At 41.1% G+C, this 16,490-nt stretch overlaps 1 protein-coding gene across 1 annotated transcript in view; it reads left to right on the plus strand.

Moving 5' to 3' along the window:
• Positions 1-1,049: 1,049 nt before the first annotated feature.
• trabd2a (TraB domain containing 2A) overlaps positions 1,050-16,490 on the plus strand; it is an 80,152-nt gene continuing 64,711 nt past the window's right edge. Inside the window, exons 1-3 of the mRNA XM_080419580.1 lie at positions 1,050-1,321; positions 1,357-1,867; positions 3,599-4,159. Of these exons, the coding sequence (XP_080275706.1) occupies positions 1,760-1,867; positions 3,599-4,159 (669 nt within the window). The 5' untranslated portion in view covers positions 1,050-1,321; positions 1,357-1,759. The remainder of the gene's footprint in view (positions 1,322-1,356; positions 1,868-3,598; positions 4,160-16,490) is intronic.

Here is a 16,490-nt window from a genome sequence, read left to right on the forward strand (position 1 = left end):
ACGAAGTGGTTAATGCATGTTTTGTATTAATAATTTAAATCTACAAAACTAAAGTTTTCAAATAATCATAGTGGAGTAAAAGTACAATATTTGCCTCTGAGATGTAGTGGAGTAGAAGAAAAAGTACTGAAAACTGGAAATACTCCAGTAAATACCTCAAAATTGTACTTAAGTAGGCTACAGCACTTGAGTACATTTATTGACTTACTTTTACACCACTGTCTACAAGAGATCAGATCAGATACAGTAATCCTGAGATCAATAATTAGCATAGTCAGAATGCCTGACATTGGAGAGAAAATAACGGCTCAAATTAGCCTACGCACTTTATCTTTCAATTTGATCATAGCTGGGCTTTAATAAGCCATATAATTGGCCTAACCAATTAATTGGCCATTCAAATTAATCTAGGTCTATCGTGGTCATTAATCTTAAAGGGAAATAAAGCGCTGGCACGGGATGTGACAGATATGTCAAGATAATTGACCAAGAACCCGGGCTTCCATGGCACGCATGATGATGCTGCGTGCGTGTTGGTGTTAGGCTACAGTAGGTTTGTTGTTGATGCTCACTCACTTTGGTGCGACGGGTGCGTGTGTTTGTGTGTGTTGGGGGGAGGGGCAGTGGTGGGAAAAGTAGCTCACATTTTGTACTTAAATAGCAGATCAACAAGCTCACAATTGTGGTGAGCTTGTAGATCTGCTATTTTCAAATAGCCGAAATGTATATGGGGCTGCAAGTGGTTAATGTATGTTTTGTAATAATAATCAAAATCTACAAGTAAAGTTGTCCAATAATTGTAGCGGAGTAGAAGTAAAAATACTCCAGTAAAGTCCAAAAAATACTTCAAAATTGGACTCAAGTACAGTACTTGAGTACATGTACTTAGTTACTTTACCCCACTGGTTGTTGAGGCTCAATCACTTGGTGCCTGTGTTTGTGTGTTGGGGGAGGGGGAGAGAGGGGGTAGGAGTGGGTCGAGTGGCCATGCCGACAGAGATGCTCTCTCTCTCTCTCCCACACACACTTTCAGTCCATGCTGAGAGAGAGAGAGGTGGAAGAAGTAGCCCAGACTGACCACAACATTTCGCAGTTCGCACAGAGACGGGGATCACATAAGTTTCCAACCAGTCAGACCAGTGTTGAACATCATCATTTCTCACCGATGCACGTTTTGATTTTGTTGACAAACTAAAACGAGGAAAAAGTTTGTTTATTTCGGCGACTTCAGCCCAGGTGCGTGGTAGTGGACGCGGTGGTGATCCGTGGACCTGCTGCTGCTGCGGAGCTAAGCCTTTTCATGATCCAACCCGGTGGAAAAGTTTGATGAGAAAAACTGCACTTTTTGATCAAAAGATTAGGTGAAAAAGTGAACTTTTTGATCAAAAGTTGAGGTGAAAAAGTGAAGTTTTTGATCAAAAGTTGAGGTGAAAAAAGTGGACTTTTTTGAAAAGGGAGACACGGTGGTGAATTCCACGCAGGGGGACAGACTGGAGGAGTGGAGAAAAGGATGCGACAATCTAAAACAATCTCGATCTAGTCTTGAGAGATCAATCCCAACATGACTTTGTCCGGCGGCGTCTTGTCGGATTATACATCATGTCAACTCGTCTTCTTGTGTGATTATCTGACGGAGCTGACGTTTTGGAGATAGGAGATCATAGGACTTTGATCCTCACACACATGCTCGCAGGGATCCGGAGGAGCAACGCGTTGTTGTGATCGATCGATCCCCGTGCACGTTTGGAGATCTACGATCATGCGGCTCACTGTGGGCTCTCTCTTCACAGCTTGTCTCGTATATCTGGTCAGGACGACCGATCAGTGGAGGATGAAGGAGTCGGCCAACTGCGAGCTCAATAAGAAAGTAGGTGTTTAAAAGACAGTGGTTCTCAAAAACTTTTTTTCGTGTCAAGGACCCCCAAAATGATATGTATTTGGCTGCGGACCCCCCATCTAAAGTAAATAAATAATTGTGGCAGGGATCTTTCAAAAATAGCAGATCTACAAGCTCATAGCAGTAGCCTACTTTGAGAACCAATGGTTTAAGAAGTGCACAATTGATCACAATATACTGCTCTCAATTTTAGATCCTGTACACTCACAGAGTCACAAATAAATGAACGCGGTAGATCTAGTGGTTCTCAAACTGTTTCACGTCAAGGACCCCCAAAATGATATGTATTTGGCTGCGGACCCCCCCCGATCTCAAACATAATTTGTGCCAGGGACCTCCTAGCAAAGATTTGAGGTAAAAATGTTCAAAATTCAAAGATTTGATATACATTTTCACAATGTTTAAAAAAATAGCAGATCTACAAGCTCATACTTAGCTCCATATAGAACCTCTCACTCCGCTATACAGCTCATCTCGGAGCTGTATAGCGGAGTGAGAGGTTCTTTATGGAGCTAGCTCATACTATGAGCTTGTATATCTGCTATTTTTGAATAGCCAAAGTATAAAATATATTTAAAGTGGTTAAAATGATTGTGACGCTATATATTAACACATTTTGCTGGGACCCCCCCTCGTACCTTCCAAGGACCCCTGGGGGTCCCCGGACCCCACTTTGAGAACCAATGCTGCTAGATTTTTACTGTAGGTAACAGATGGGCCTACAGTTTAAACTTTTGTATTATTATTATCACATCATTGATTTGCAAGGTGCAAAAAAGAATGATGCTGAGAGTTGCACACACTTATTGCACATCATGCAAAGTGCCATGTATAATGCGCAACACCCTTACATGGCTTTAAGCATAGGCTATTTAAATAACATGCACATCCATTCATTGAGACAATGAGATAATCAGTTTACTTCATTCTATTTTACCAGGTGTAAAATGAAAACTAATTTAAATGACTGAGGTTTTTTTCTTTTTACATTTGAGATGTGTGTTACTTAAGCTGTTGAAAAAAATAGCAGATCTACAAGCTCATAGAGTGCCGCGCTATGAGCTTGTAGATCAGCTATTTTCCCACATATCTGATTCAGACATGTGGGGGAAAAAAAGTGTCAGACTAGTCTTGACACATTATGTCAAAAGTCACTCAGTTGATGTTCAGATACGTGTGTATTGTGTGATTCAGATGCTGCAGAAACAGGACATGTCTCGGTTTGTAACCCAAGATCAGCAGAGCTGGTCAAAACCTGTCAACATGCCTTTTTTCAGAAGTGTGTGTATTGGTTTTTGGCACCTAGGTCCTAAGTGGTCTGTTAATAAGTCATTATCATGCTGTTAGCAAGCAGTCTGCGCAGTAAACAGTTTAGTCAACACATTGCCAGACAGGCCCTTTTAACGTCTTTGTCACCCGTGGTTGATTACTACCACTAAAGTGAATCATATTAATTAGACAACAACGGCCTGTGAATGTGTCTGTCTGACACACAAGCACGGCCATTCTACTTAGTGAATGTAATCCACTATCTTAAAACAGGATTCATCTGATTCTCATCAAATTAACGATAATTTAGCTGTGACCTGCCTTCTTGCATGTTTCTCACACTCATGACCATCGGTAATGATGTATTAAAAGTCTCTCTCTCTCTCCCCTTCTCTCCCTCTCACACACATTTTGTTCTTCTCATTCCCCCAGCAAACCGACCTGAACTCCTTCCTGTGGACGATCAAACGAGACCCCCCCTCCTACTTCTACGGCACCATCCACGTCCCCTACACGCGCGTCTGGGACTTCATCCCGGAGAACTCCAAGCAGGCCTTCCAGGAGAGCAACATCGTCTTCTTCGAGCTGGACCTGACCGACCCTTACACCATCTCGGCGCTGACCAGCTGCCAGCTGCTCCCCCAGGGCGAGAACCTCCAGGACGTCCTGCCCCGGGACATCTACCGGAGGCTGAAGAGGCACCTGGAGTACGTCAAGCTCATGATGCCCTCGTGGATGACGCCAGATCAGAGGGGGAAGGGCCTCTACGCGGACTACCTCTTCAACGCCATCGCGGGGAACTGGGAGAGGAAGCGGCCCGTCTGGGTGATGCTGATGGTCAACTCGCTGACGGAGGCGGACATAAAGACCCGCGGCGTGCCCGTGCTGGACCTGTACCTGGCCCAGGAGGCGGAGAGGATGAGGAAGAAGACGGGCGCCGTGGAGAAAGTGGAGGAGCAGTGCCACCCGCTCAACGGACTCAACTTCTCTCAGGTTGGTTTTTTTGAAGGTTCGATGTCAAAGATGTGCTTTTTTGGTCCGTCGAGATTGATTCTGTTTTCACAGATATCGTGTGTACTGTAGCTGCACTGTAATGTCCTCTCAGCGCTCATTTAACTCTGAAGAATGGATTTTACAGTGTGTCAGTTCTGTCTGTGGCTCCTTTCATCCATATCCGCTGTGTGTGTGTCTGTGTGAGCATATTTTGCCCCATTACATAAGTGTGTGAATCAGCTCGTGTGTACAGTATTTGCATATATGAGTATGTTTCACTACAAGAGCCGTCATGTTACTGTAATCTCAAAGACAGACCACATAAGACATATTTTCCAGTAAACCATGTGCTGTGAGGATGAATCAGGCCTTTTCCACAATGCACAGCATCCTGTGGAAACCTTAAATGAACTGACATTTGATAGGACAGTACGAAAACCTCAACAACGCTGCACAGAAACGTGAAATAAAAGTTATATATATGCATATCACAGCTCTGTTCCCGAGGACAGAGAGTCATAGTTCTCTCTCTTGCCCTCTAAACCACTTTTTCGGTGTTGACTGAGCTTAGCTGAGTGTTAATAATCAGCTGTACAAACAGTCGGCCGTGCTCGGCTGGTCATCTGTTATTAAAGAAAAATGGATCCTAATGACTCAGGGCTGAAATCGGCAGAAAAAAGAAACCTTGTTCCTCAAGCAAGCGCTCTCAAGTCCCCCTGTCTGTCTGCCGCCTGTCTCCATGCCACTCTGACCCTTGCAATTACCAGACGTCTTTCAAAGGCAAGCGGTTGCTATGAAATCATGTTCCATATTATTGTGGAATTTCTGCTAATGCTGGTTGGGAGCTAAGGGGATTACACTTGACCATTTACCCTAACACACGGAAGCTTAACTTTTTGTTATTTTAAAGCAGGCCCCGTCAGCCCCAAAACTATAATTCGCCGCCCCCTAACAACCCTGCTGCTGCTATTTCTGATGCACTCGTGCTTGTGAAAAGCAGATATGTCTACAGTAACACATTGGTGATTGCGATTGAATTTATTATCATTGCCAAGGTTTAGTTCTACATATAAGTAGAGGATGTTGAGCTGCAGTTACATTGGTTGTAGCTTTTTTGAAGCTCTTTCTGAGGCGTGCCTCGCATGCCTCAAGGCCTTGCTGTCGGCATGCCTGCGTTGTTCTCAAATTATAAAAAAAGTAATTTGCTGTAAAAACGTGCACATACCCATAGACATTGGGTGAACCAAAATGAGCACTTGCCCCAAAATGTGGCTTGGCAATGACATACAGTGTTCTATCCATCTACACATGGAGAATCATATCTTCTTATCTGTAATAGCCTGCACTTTCACACTCCATTTGCAACTGCTGTGAGATTGATTTTAGTGTTGGGAAAGGAAAATGTTTAATGAATTGCTGTGGTGTGGCGTCTGACAGCTTGGGGCCTTTGTTAAGGAGAGGCAAGTAGCATACTGTTCTATTTAAGATCTACCTTTGATGCTATAAGATAATATAATGGTGAAAATACAAATTGCTCTCCTATTGCTGAAGTAAACCATCTTGAAGGCACGGTTGAACTATGTCATGTATCTGAAATTGTACACAGCTCCATCGCATCACAGTTGCAGTAGTGATCCTTCAATATTTTCATTCATACTGCCCCATCAAATCAAATTGATCGGAGCTTGATTCGAATTGTACGGGGTTGGCATTGCCTTGCAGAAAACGTGCATTTGTGCTCTTAAATTCACTGAGTCAGCTCCGTACCAAAGGCTGAACTGCCCAGCTGCATTGAATTTGTCAATGTCTGACACAGGCAATAAAGTAGTTAAATTTTATTTTAGGCTAAGAAAAAAAAGAGGAGTGCTTGATTTTCCCTGTTCTGCAAGTGGTGCGGTCATTTTTGAGTCTATCCGAGTGTCTGGCAAGATAACTCTTGGTCGAGGCACACCTCAACCACTCTGAAACTTTGAAAGAACATGCACGTAAATTACACACGCTTGCGCGCATGCACACGCACGCCAACACACACAAGCACGCACACACACACACACACACACACACACACACACACACACACACACACACACACACACACACACACACACACACACACACACACACACACACACATCTTTTCTTCGCTCAGATCTCCACAGCTAAGCATGGTTGCTGTTATTCTAACATGGAGCCCCTCAAGCTTGGCCTTGCCCAGTACACTAAGTGACTTGGCTGAGGACAACAATAGCTGTATGAAGGACTGTTTTCTCTGAGTCTGTTGATGGAAGCCCACTGAACATTCCACACCTCAGCGGAGCAGACCTGCTAATGAAAGTGTTTTTTTCCTGCTCTCCCATCATTGGGAGTAATGGTGCATGGAGAGGTGATGAATGCTGGTCTCAGTGTACTGCTACGAGGAGCGGGAAGGAATGCTCGAAACCATACTTCATTCATGAACTACAGAGGGACTACAGCAGTGAAGGTTGCATTGCGGACATACGTAGATGTGCAGAACGCTCATTAGGTCATGATGGTGTGCCCAGTAAAAGCATGATGACAGCATTATAGTGATAGCCTTGTAAGAGCAATTCTACTTTTTCCCCCCTGTAGAATGTTCATTCTCTTAACAAGTACAAGAACTTTACATTCAGTATTTATAGAACTTACAGATTACTGTGATTGATTTTTAAATATACTGCTCAAAAGAATTAAGGGAACTCTTTGATTCCGTAATTTCTTTGAGCAGTTTTCGTGAGCAGTATATACACTTCTCATGAAAACTGCTAAAAAAATTAAGGGATCAATTTGTTCCCTTAATTTCTTTGAACAGTGTATTTATAGTCCATGACATTCACTGGATTACATGTAACGTAAGATTTTATGCGATGCAATGATTACAATTGCACCGTACTCCCTTTTTTGACATGAACATTTTAGGCGTTTTAAAGATGCGCTTATCCTGAGCAATGTACGAGTGTGACTACAGAGAAGCAAAACGTAATGCTACACCCGCACCCAAATGGATTTAATTGCGATTATATGAAAAGCAAATAGTAACAATAATGAGAAATTAGGTTTTGCATCTTTTTATACGCCGCTTGTTGTGTGAAATTATACTCATTTTCCACTGCCGACGGAGAGGTTTCAGATATGAGAACGTTAATTCACTGACCAAAACCAAACATAACTCCTGCCTAACATGAAACCAAGCATGAACTCTCAATAGCACTGGTGATTTTAACTCAATTATCATATCCCCCTCTTTGTCTGCAATCGAGGCACTTCCATACCCAATTTCAGAGGAATGCCTTTCTTTAAATGTGGCTACAATGAGCATATCAGACCCAAACCGAAGTTTTACGACTCATATCAACAGTGTCTTGCAAAAAGCCGTACATTTCCAGAAAAGTTAACTCTTGAGGATTTCACATAGTATGGTTGATTGTATACAGTTTTTCAACAATTCAGCTTGACCACAGGATCATGAGCGATCTTCTACATAATGGACAGTATCTGTGTTCATGAGTCAGCAAATACAGTATGTGGGAAACTGTCTAGGTCTGAGGAGTCAGACACGAGCCCGGTTTGTACAACATCCATTGGAGGGGACAGCCTGTGTCACAAAGTGTGAACATCTCGAAACTCCACCAGTATGTGGCGTTCCGATGACAATGACGACAAAACATTTTGGTTATGTAAATCGTATGAAATCCGAAGCTTGATCCAAGAGAGTACAATGGGCGTCCTTATTTTCCAACCCAGGATGGGCACCGTTTTGGGCAAGCTGCCATTGTTTTCCAGAGTTTGTCCACAGAGGGACATCTGTCTCAATCCTCCTGGTAATGAGGTTAGATGGCAAATGAGCAATGACGATGATTGTGTGTGTGTGTGTGTGTGTGTGTGTGTGTGTGTGTGTGTGTGTGTGTGTGTGTGTGTGTGTGTGTGTGTGTGTGTGTGTGTGTGTGTGTGTGTGTGTGTGTGTGTGTGTGTGTGTGTGTGTGGAAATGTGTGTAGTAAGATAGGTTTCCCTTGTCTTGACTCTTGATTAGGAAGATCCGCAAGAATCTTTGCCTAAATGGGAAAACAGTCCTGTGTGCTCATGTACGTGTATACTTTGTGTGTGTGTCTGTGAGAGAGAGAGAGAGAGAGAGACAGAGAGAGCAAGAAAGTGTACATGCATTGTGTTTCCAATAAGTCATTGTAATTTCACTGCATGGGCAGCAAATTCGATTAGATCTCATTTGTCCCACTGGAAAGAATTATGGCTATCCAAACCATTGATTTAGTGATCATGGCAGGGACAACTGAGCAGCCAACCGTAGGGAAACTCTAGACGTACAGCCACATGCGTGCATGCTGCAAAAGATGACACGTTTAGCCAGTGATGGTATCTTAATATCAGCTCAATTCAAATCTAAAGCTTGCTTCCTTGGGAGTGTTTCTTACTGGCTGAATAAAATGTAATAATAATAATAATAGTAATATTTTTTTATGATGTGGGTTGTTTTAAGGATAGTCAAAGGGTACATCTTTCAAACAAGAAACTTGTAGCCTCACTTATTTCAAGTTGAAACTTAAGCCCCATATACTTTGTTGTATGATGGATAGCAACAGTAGCCGATCTACAAGCTCACAATGCAGTGATACGATGTGTTGTGGGCTTGTGGATTTGCTATTCACTTTTTTTGAACATTTTGTCTTGACTTTTTTTCTGCCAATAATGATGACATGCCTAAAATAGGGACACCTGGTTGAAAAGTGTTGAGTTGAGTCAATATATTTTGAATATGAGATTAAACGACGCACACATTTGTTTTGCTGAGCAGCTGCGTATGGTATGGAATGGTATCTTTTGGCCATCAATGGATCAATATTTTTTTCAACTGTAGGGCCCCATTAGGCCTAGCCATGACTTACTCATTATCTAACAGTATGTCCCTAAAAATCCCCGCCACGCAAGATGCGTGTGACTCTTTTCAATTGTTCTTGCCAGTGGAAATGATTTGTCAGCTGTGTTATGGTTTCAAATAAATGAATAGTCCTGAAATTTGGATAAAGTGCTGAGGTGTCCTTGGACTCAGCTAGTTCCAGTTGGTCCAGATGTGGAAGAACAGCTGCTGATTATTGTAGAAGTATAGTAATAATATTGCCTTGTTCATTGTTTCATAAACTTTAAATTATTGTACCCCTAAACATTGTAGTCAACTCCGGTATGCTCTGCATTGATATCACAGTGGGAGTGTACTAGTGTAGACGTGTAGAGGACCACATTGTGCATGTTTGACAGTGGTTGTGCTTCGTGTGTGCTTTGCCCATGTGTGGGTGTGTTTTGTGTTAGTGTTTTGTGGTTTGTGTTGGTGTTTAGTGTATATCTGTGCCCAAACTGTCCATGCGATTTTGCACGCACGTGTGTTTGTGCCTATGTGGGCACACACATGAGTATCCTCCTGCATATACAATAAATGTGTAAATTTGAGCACATTTCAAAATCAGAGTTGTTAAGTCCAATGTGACTTCATGGCTTATTTCCTTCAGTTCCTGGCTGCCCGTCTCATTGAGGTGCCTGGTTTCATTCTCTCTGTTGACCAAACAGTTCCATATTAAATGTCTGGCATTTCCCCAGGCATTATGTGTGTAGATAGATGACACCGGAGACAAAGACGTATAGATCTTCTCACTTTCAGAACTGTCCTGGACTGGTCCATAGCCAGAAATTAAGCTTGAGGTCTGCAGACCGGCAGGTTAACGTGGAAATAGAAGGTTAGCTAATAAACATAGTGGTTTTGTAGTTAATCACATTGAATTTGATGGGCTTATTTCTATCTGCTTAGATAAAGATCTTGTAGATGACATCGATTCTTATAGCAACAGCTGTGTTAAACCTCAAACTCTGAACCCGTACCGTCCACAAATCTGTTTGTTCCCTCCTTGTGCCGGCTTGACTTCCACATATGTAAAAAAAACAAAAAGCAACCTCCAGTACTTGAGATTGCACAGTGGGTATACTTGAGATTGCACAGTGGGTAAAATGTACTATCCAAACCTCCCAAAGAGGAGAAAAAAAGCTGTTCCATTTCCATGATATTCCATTGTTATTTTGCCATTTTTCTGTAATCTATTGCAGCCGAGTCATACTAATGACTGTCGTCTGCACACCTCTCTTCAAATTTCTCCATTTTGAAATATCATTCCATTAAAGACTACACTATTCTGCTTCAATCAGCCAATCCTCAGCAGGCTTCTCTTCATTCTCAGCCAATCCACAATGAGAGTGCGTTGATGTAGCTGCAGCATCATCTGCCCTGTTCCAACATTATTATGGGTTCATACATTGAGACTTACAATAACCAAACGTGCAGTTGTTTGAAGGGAAACTTAGCCGGTCCTGAACCTAAATCCCATTGTTCTAATGTGAGTAGGTCATACATAGTGTGGGGGGGAAAATGCCCTATGTATTCTGTATATTTCTCCCGGTAAATGCAGAGCAGCAGAACAATGGGATTTAGGTTCAAATTGGAAGTCATTTTATTTTTATTTTGAGTTCATGTCACGCACGAAGTGTGGTTAAAGCTACGACCATGAACCAGGCTGGATTTGTTAATAACATAATTTGGTTCCATTGTACACTCTCCAAAACACCCAAACATTTTTATAGTGTAGATTGGGGTACCAGACATAAAATAAATACATAAAAAGTACCAAATGTGGTGACATGTGGCATATGAAACTGGGGGTCCTTGAAATTAAAAAAGTTGAGAATCACTGGCTCACAAAAATTCTTCAGTTCATTACCCAGTGTTATTTTGATTCATATGTAGCCAGCATTTCAGGATCTTGTCTTGATTTGTTTTGTTTGATTGATTTATTTGACAAAAATGCAAATACCCAAATAGATATGTACCGTACATCTGTCAATAGCTCAGGAGCTTATTTACACTGTGGTCCTTTAAGGTGTGTATGCGTGTGTGTGTGTGTGTGTGTGTGTGTGTGTGTGTGTGTGTGTGTGCGTGAGTGTGTGTGTGTGTGTGTGTGTGTGTGTGTGTGTGAGAGAGAGAACTGAGTGCCACGTGTTGGGGGTGGGGAAGCAGGGTCAGGATCGGGGTCGAAAAATCATATTTTACATACAGGAGTATCCTTTTTGTGTGTAACCGAATGAAAAGTGAGCCAGATGCAGCCGGATGCCAGGGGAAAAGGCCTGAGAACCTTGAAGGCATATTCAGTACCGGCGTACAGTAGAGACGGTGCCGGAGGCCCTTCCTGGTTGTGTAACACAAGCTTGTGCAGCTCAAATAGTGTTTTAATAGCTTGTCTCTCTGACTTAACACCGGGTCATGAAAATGTTTGCAGGGTCCGGGTGCTGCTTTGCACGCGTGTACTGTACAATGCTAAGGGTTAATTTAAACTCTCAGAGCTATTCTGCTGTTTGTACAGTACACTCTCAGAGGCAAAACAAGGGAAAACTGCACTCATCATCTGCAAAACTTTATGGCTGTATTTCGTGAATCAGACTGTGAATACTTACTTAGTCGTCCCTGTTTTGGGCATGTCATTGACCCATTAATTGTCCGAAATTTTCGATATAGTGACAATAGCCAGGCTCAGAACACGTCGCGATGTGACACATACTGAGCTTGTAGATAGGCCATTTACAGATTATTTTTTATACGACAAACTATATCGGGCATAAGTGTTAAGTCGGGTCAGATTGAACAATTGAAGGTGCTATTAGTGGGCACGAATTCCATTCTTTGTGATTTTGTCCCTCAAGATTTTGAGAACTACTGCGCTAATGGATCAATTTAGATGTGAATATGTAATACTAATATTCGCTTTGGAGAATATAATCACTGTCGGACAGAAATCTTGTATCCCCATGTTTCATCTTTTAATGTTTTTTTTCTCATAAATTAATGCCCTATTTTATACTTCTTTGATAACTAGACTGGATCCATTGGAACACAGGTTCTTCTTTTCCATATACAGTAATCAATGATGCAGATCACATTAATCTTATTGAAAATATACTGACTAGCCCATGAAATTTTACTTAAAATCATGCCACATGCTATATGTTTAGATTTAAGCATGTGGTGTAAACTTCAACACCATCATGATCAATGCTGATTACTGCTATCAAAATACAGTATTAACATGTGTGAAGTATGCAAGGAACTTTTTTTGTTGATAAAAGACAGAAGTAGATTTGGCATGTAGTCCTTCAGTGTAGTCTGTAGTTAATAAATCTGTAGTTAATAAAGACAAGACAATAAACACTGTGGAAAAAATGTAAAGTCTGCATGCTTGGAAATGCTCCCATAGTAAAAATGGACTCCAACGGGTCCATTTTTACTCTCTCGAGTGTTAAACGAACACTCAGGATTTTACTATGCAGCACTTCAAGGTTCGGGCAGTGGGTTTGACAACCACAGCACCTGATTGCCTCTCATTTGGCGCCCGTTACTGAATGCCTCTTTCCTTTGGTTTTTGGTCACTTCAAAAGACAGTTGGCATTTGGAGGACTTTATAGACTCTTGGCAGTACAGTATATAGACCACCCTACTGTCTTTGGTATCTACATGCATGAGGAGTCATCAGCAGTGGTGGAAAGTAGCTAAGTACATTTACTTAAGTACTGTACTTCAGTACAATTTTGAGGTATTTGTACTTTACTTGAGTATTTCCAATTTCTAATGCTTTTACTTCTACTCCACTATATCTCGGATCCAAATATTGTACTTTTACTCCACTACATTTATTTGAAAACTTTAATTACTAGTTACTTTGTAGATTTAGATTATTATCACAAAACATACATTAACCACTTCAGCCCTGTATACAATTCAGCAATTTGAAAATAGCCGATCTACGAGCTTGTAGATCGGCTATTTTCAAAAGATTTTTATACATTTTAATGAAATAGGACATTCTGCCTAATGAGTACTTTTACTTTTGGTACTTTAAGTACATTTTGATGCCAATACTTTTGTACCTTTACTCAAGTACATTTTGAATTCTGTACTTTTACATGTAACAGAGTATTTCTATATTGCAGTATTGATACTTTTACTTAAGTAAAACATTTTGAGTACTTTTTCCACCACTGATATGAATTAGCGGGTTCATAAAAATACAAATAATTCCACATGCTTAAAATAGGTTGACTGAGAGTACATAAAAGGCACCTACCTCGCTTGATGTGATCTATGCCAAGCATGATTACAGCACTGTACATCAAAGTACAAAACTACAATAAGAGTCCCCTCTAAATTATAATACTCTAAAAAGTATTACTGCAATCTGATCCAAACGTCAAAAGTTATTTGTAAATGCTTTTCTGAAAAACGTTCTTACTCTCTTCAAATAATGCATGCCATGCCTTTTGCTACATCTGTATGGATATTGTATTGTATGCTGTCTATTTATGAATCTGTGCTCAGCTCCTTAGTCCATGGTCGTGAGTTAAATAAATGATGGTGATGATGAATATGAATGCCGTTGAAACTATAGATGGCTCTATCACAGTTTTTTCATTGGCCTCTTTAACTTTAGCAAGCAATTTTCCAGCCACAACATCTGATTGTGAAATGTTACCAGCGATGAAAAGCAGTACCCTGAATGCCTCTTAAAACTTTGACTGACGCGTCCACCTTTTTGCTTAGTTCAATATGTATGCTGATGTGTTTAAGTAGTTAAATGCACGGGACACATTTACCCATAATAAAGCTAAACTTAAACTGTTTAGCTCCTATGCATTCTGTGGGTCAATGATTGCTGTGACCCGTTTGTACTACTACTTCCTGTGTCAAAGTGCAAGTACCATGTACTCAACAGTTGCGTTTTTTTTGTGATTCTTCAACGCTAGTGTAAGAGTCATTGGAGTCATTAGGACATCATTTCAATGCGTTTGCCGCCCATCATAGGGTATTGTTGTGCAAGTTAAGGTTGTTGCAGGCTGAATGGGACAGAGACCCCCAGGACTCTCATCCTTACTAAGCTACGACCAGTCAGTAGCTCAATTAGCATGTGACTGGCAGGATTTGAGGGGCTACATCCCAAAGTGTCTCGTGAGACGGCCTGTGGGTGGAACACAACAACAGTCCAAAAATGTTAGCATTCCTAAGATTCCATGATCACTTAAAAGTTACACCAACATAAATTGTAGTATCAGTGATATTTTCTTGCATCTTTTTAACCACATGAACCCTGGCATCCCTATTCTGGGCATGTCATAATAGGAGAATATTCAGTGGAAATAGATGATTGTTCTGGACGATGATTCTCGGTCAAGAAATTAGGAGCAGAGGGAAAGAAGGATTGGACCAAGTATACTTATAACTACTTGTAAAAGAGGTTTCATACCCCAACGAGACTGTCCTGGTAAAATAAAGGTTACATACCGTAGGCCCAAGTATACAGGGTTTAAATGGTTTCATCTGCAAAAATCTAACACATTTACGCCATTTTTCCGCAAGTGTTGGGGTGCAGACACTCGCGTATAAAACTGTCTTTAATAATGTTTAGAGAAGTTGTCAATGGTTATTGTGAAAAATATAATTGCGAAAGATTTGATCAATTCTTTCTTTTTTTAAGTTACACAGTATGACTTTAAGACCTCTTAACATGCAGAGCTCCCATTGAAACACCCCCGCTGGACTGAGTTGGCTTTTTAGAAGTAGAGGTGATAATGGGAACTGTGACATTGGAGGACAATGGAGTGGTGGAGTAACGTGAAATTGCGCGTGAAGTGTGTAAAGAGTTGAGCAGAAGGTTATATAGACATGGCCATACTGTTGATGGGTAACCGGAGAAAGGGTGTGATATTTCCTCCTGACATGGGAACAGCGGTAGGCTGGCACTTGGTATGCTCTGTGCGACAGTGTGCCCGGCCCACGCATGCTAATGGAGAAATACTATATGAGAATATCTACTCTTGAACAGTGGTGGAAAAAGTACTCAAATTGTTTACTTAACCCATTAAGGCCTGAGGTTCCGATTCTGCAAAATGTCTTCTAAATCCGAACGGTTTTCTGAAAAACGTATGTTTCTATATCAGTGGTTTTCAAACTTTTTCATGTAAAACTCACTCAGTAAAATGTTACTTAAGTACAGTACTTGAGTAAATGTACTTAGTTACTTTACACCACTGCTCCTGAACCTTCATCTTAAACCAATCTACACTCTAAAATCCTCTGTGCTAATTTATCTCTGTGGACCATGTAACCAAATAGACCTTCCGGGTCCATTTGGTTACATTTGTACGCTGTCGGGAGTTACATACCCATAAGGGTCCATTTAGTTCCCAACTATCAATCATTTAGCTGGGGACCCCCTGGAACCCCCTCAAGGCACTGGACCACACTTTGAGAACTACTGCGCTAATGGATCAATTTAAATGTGAATACATAATTGTAATATTCGCTTTGGAGAATATCATCGCTGTCGGACATAAATCTTGTATCTCCATGTTTAATCTTTTGAAGTTTTTTCAGAAATTAATGCCCTATTTTATACTTATTTAATAACTAGACCGGATCCATTGGAATACAGGTTATCTATTCCATTTCCTGAAATGGAATGGTCTAGACATACAAGGTTTCTGCCCGACAGTGGCGGAACAATTGATTTGCCCAATCATATGTAATTATGTAAAAAATCACAATATCACATTCTTTGTGTACTACTTATCTCTAACCGAGATGTCTGGCTCCAAGAACTCATTTTTGCTGGGTTTGGTGGAATTTCACAGGTACTTGCCACACTGGGTTTTTTTGCATGACTTTGCTGTTCTCCTCAGATTTTTGCCAGGAAACTTAGACTTGGGCAGGCAAATATCCTGACAGTGTTACATATCTCCATGCATACCACGACCTATAATGACTGGTTGTCTGAAACACGAACAGGAATTTCTTCTATGTGGGTGTTGTTATTTATTTTTCCTTTGCAACAGTGCAAATCTCCTCGCGATCACTCTACTCTTACAGTGACTTTTTTTTACTTAACCAAGATCATCACATAACTAACTACATGTCTGGCGTTTGTAACATCCAAACCCCATGGAAATTGGTTGACAATTCAGCGAGTTATGATTAATTGTGTAATTAATCCTGCTTCAATAGACATGCGGTATATGCAATAGGAAGCACAGCTTGGCCTGACCCATAGGGCGGCCGTGACGCATTTCTGTGATGTGGACCATCAAAAATAATTAGACCTTTTTCACAGCGTACATTATACTAATTAAGATTTAGCGTAGCAGATTAGCTACATGCACAAAAACAGCACCCTGACTCTGTTTGACCTGAATGGAACGCAACTCAGAATTCACGTGTTT

Source organism: Gymnoscopelus braueri (genome assembly GCF_963280865.1).
Source record: "Gymnoscopelus braueri genome assembly, chromosome: 22".
Taxonomy (NCBI): Eukaryota; Metazoa; Chordata; class Actinopteri; order Myctophiformes; family Myctophidae; genus Gymnoscopelus; species Gymnoscopelus braueri.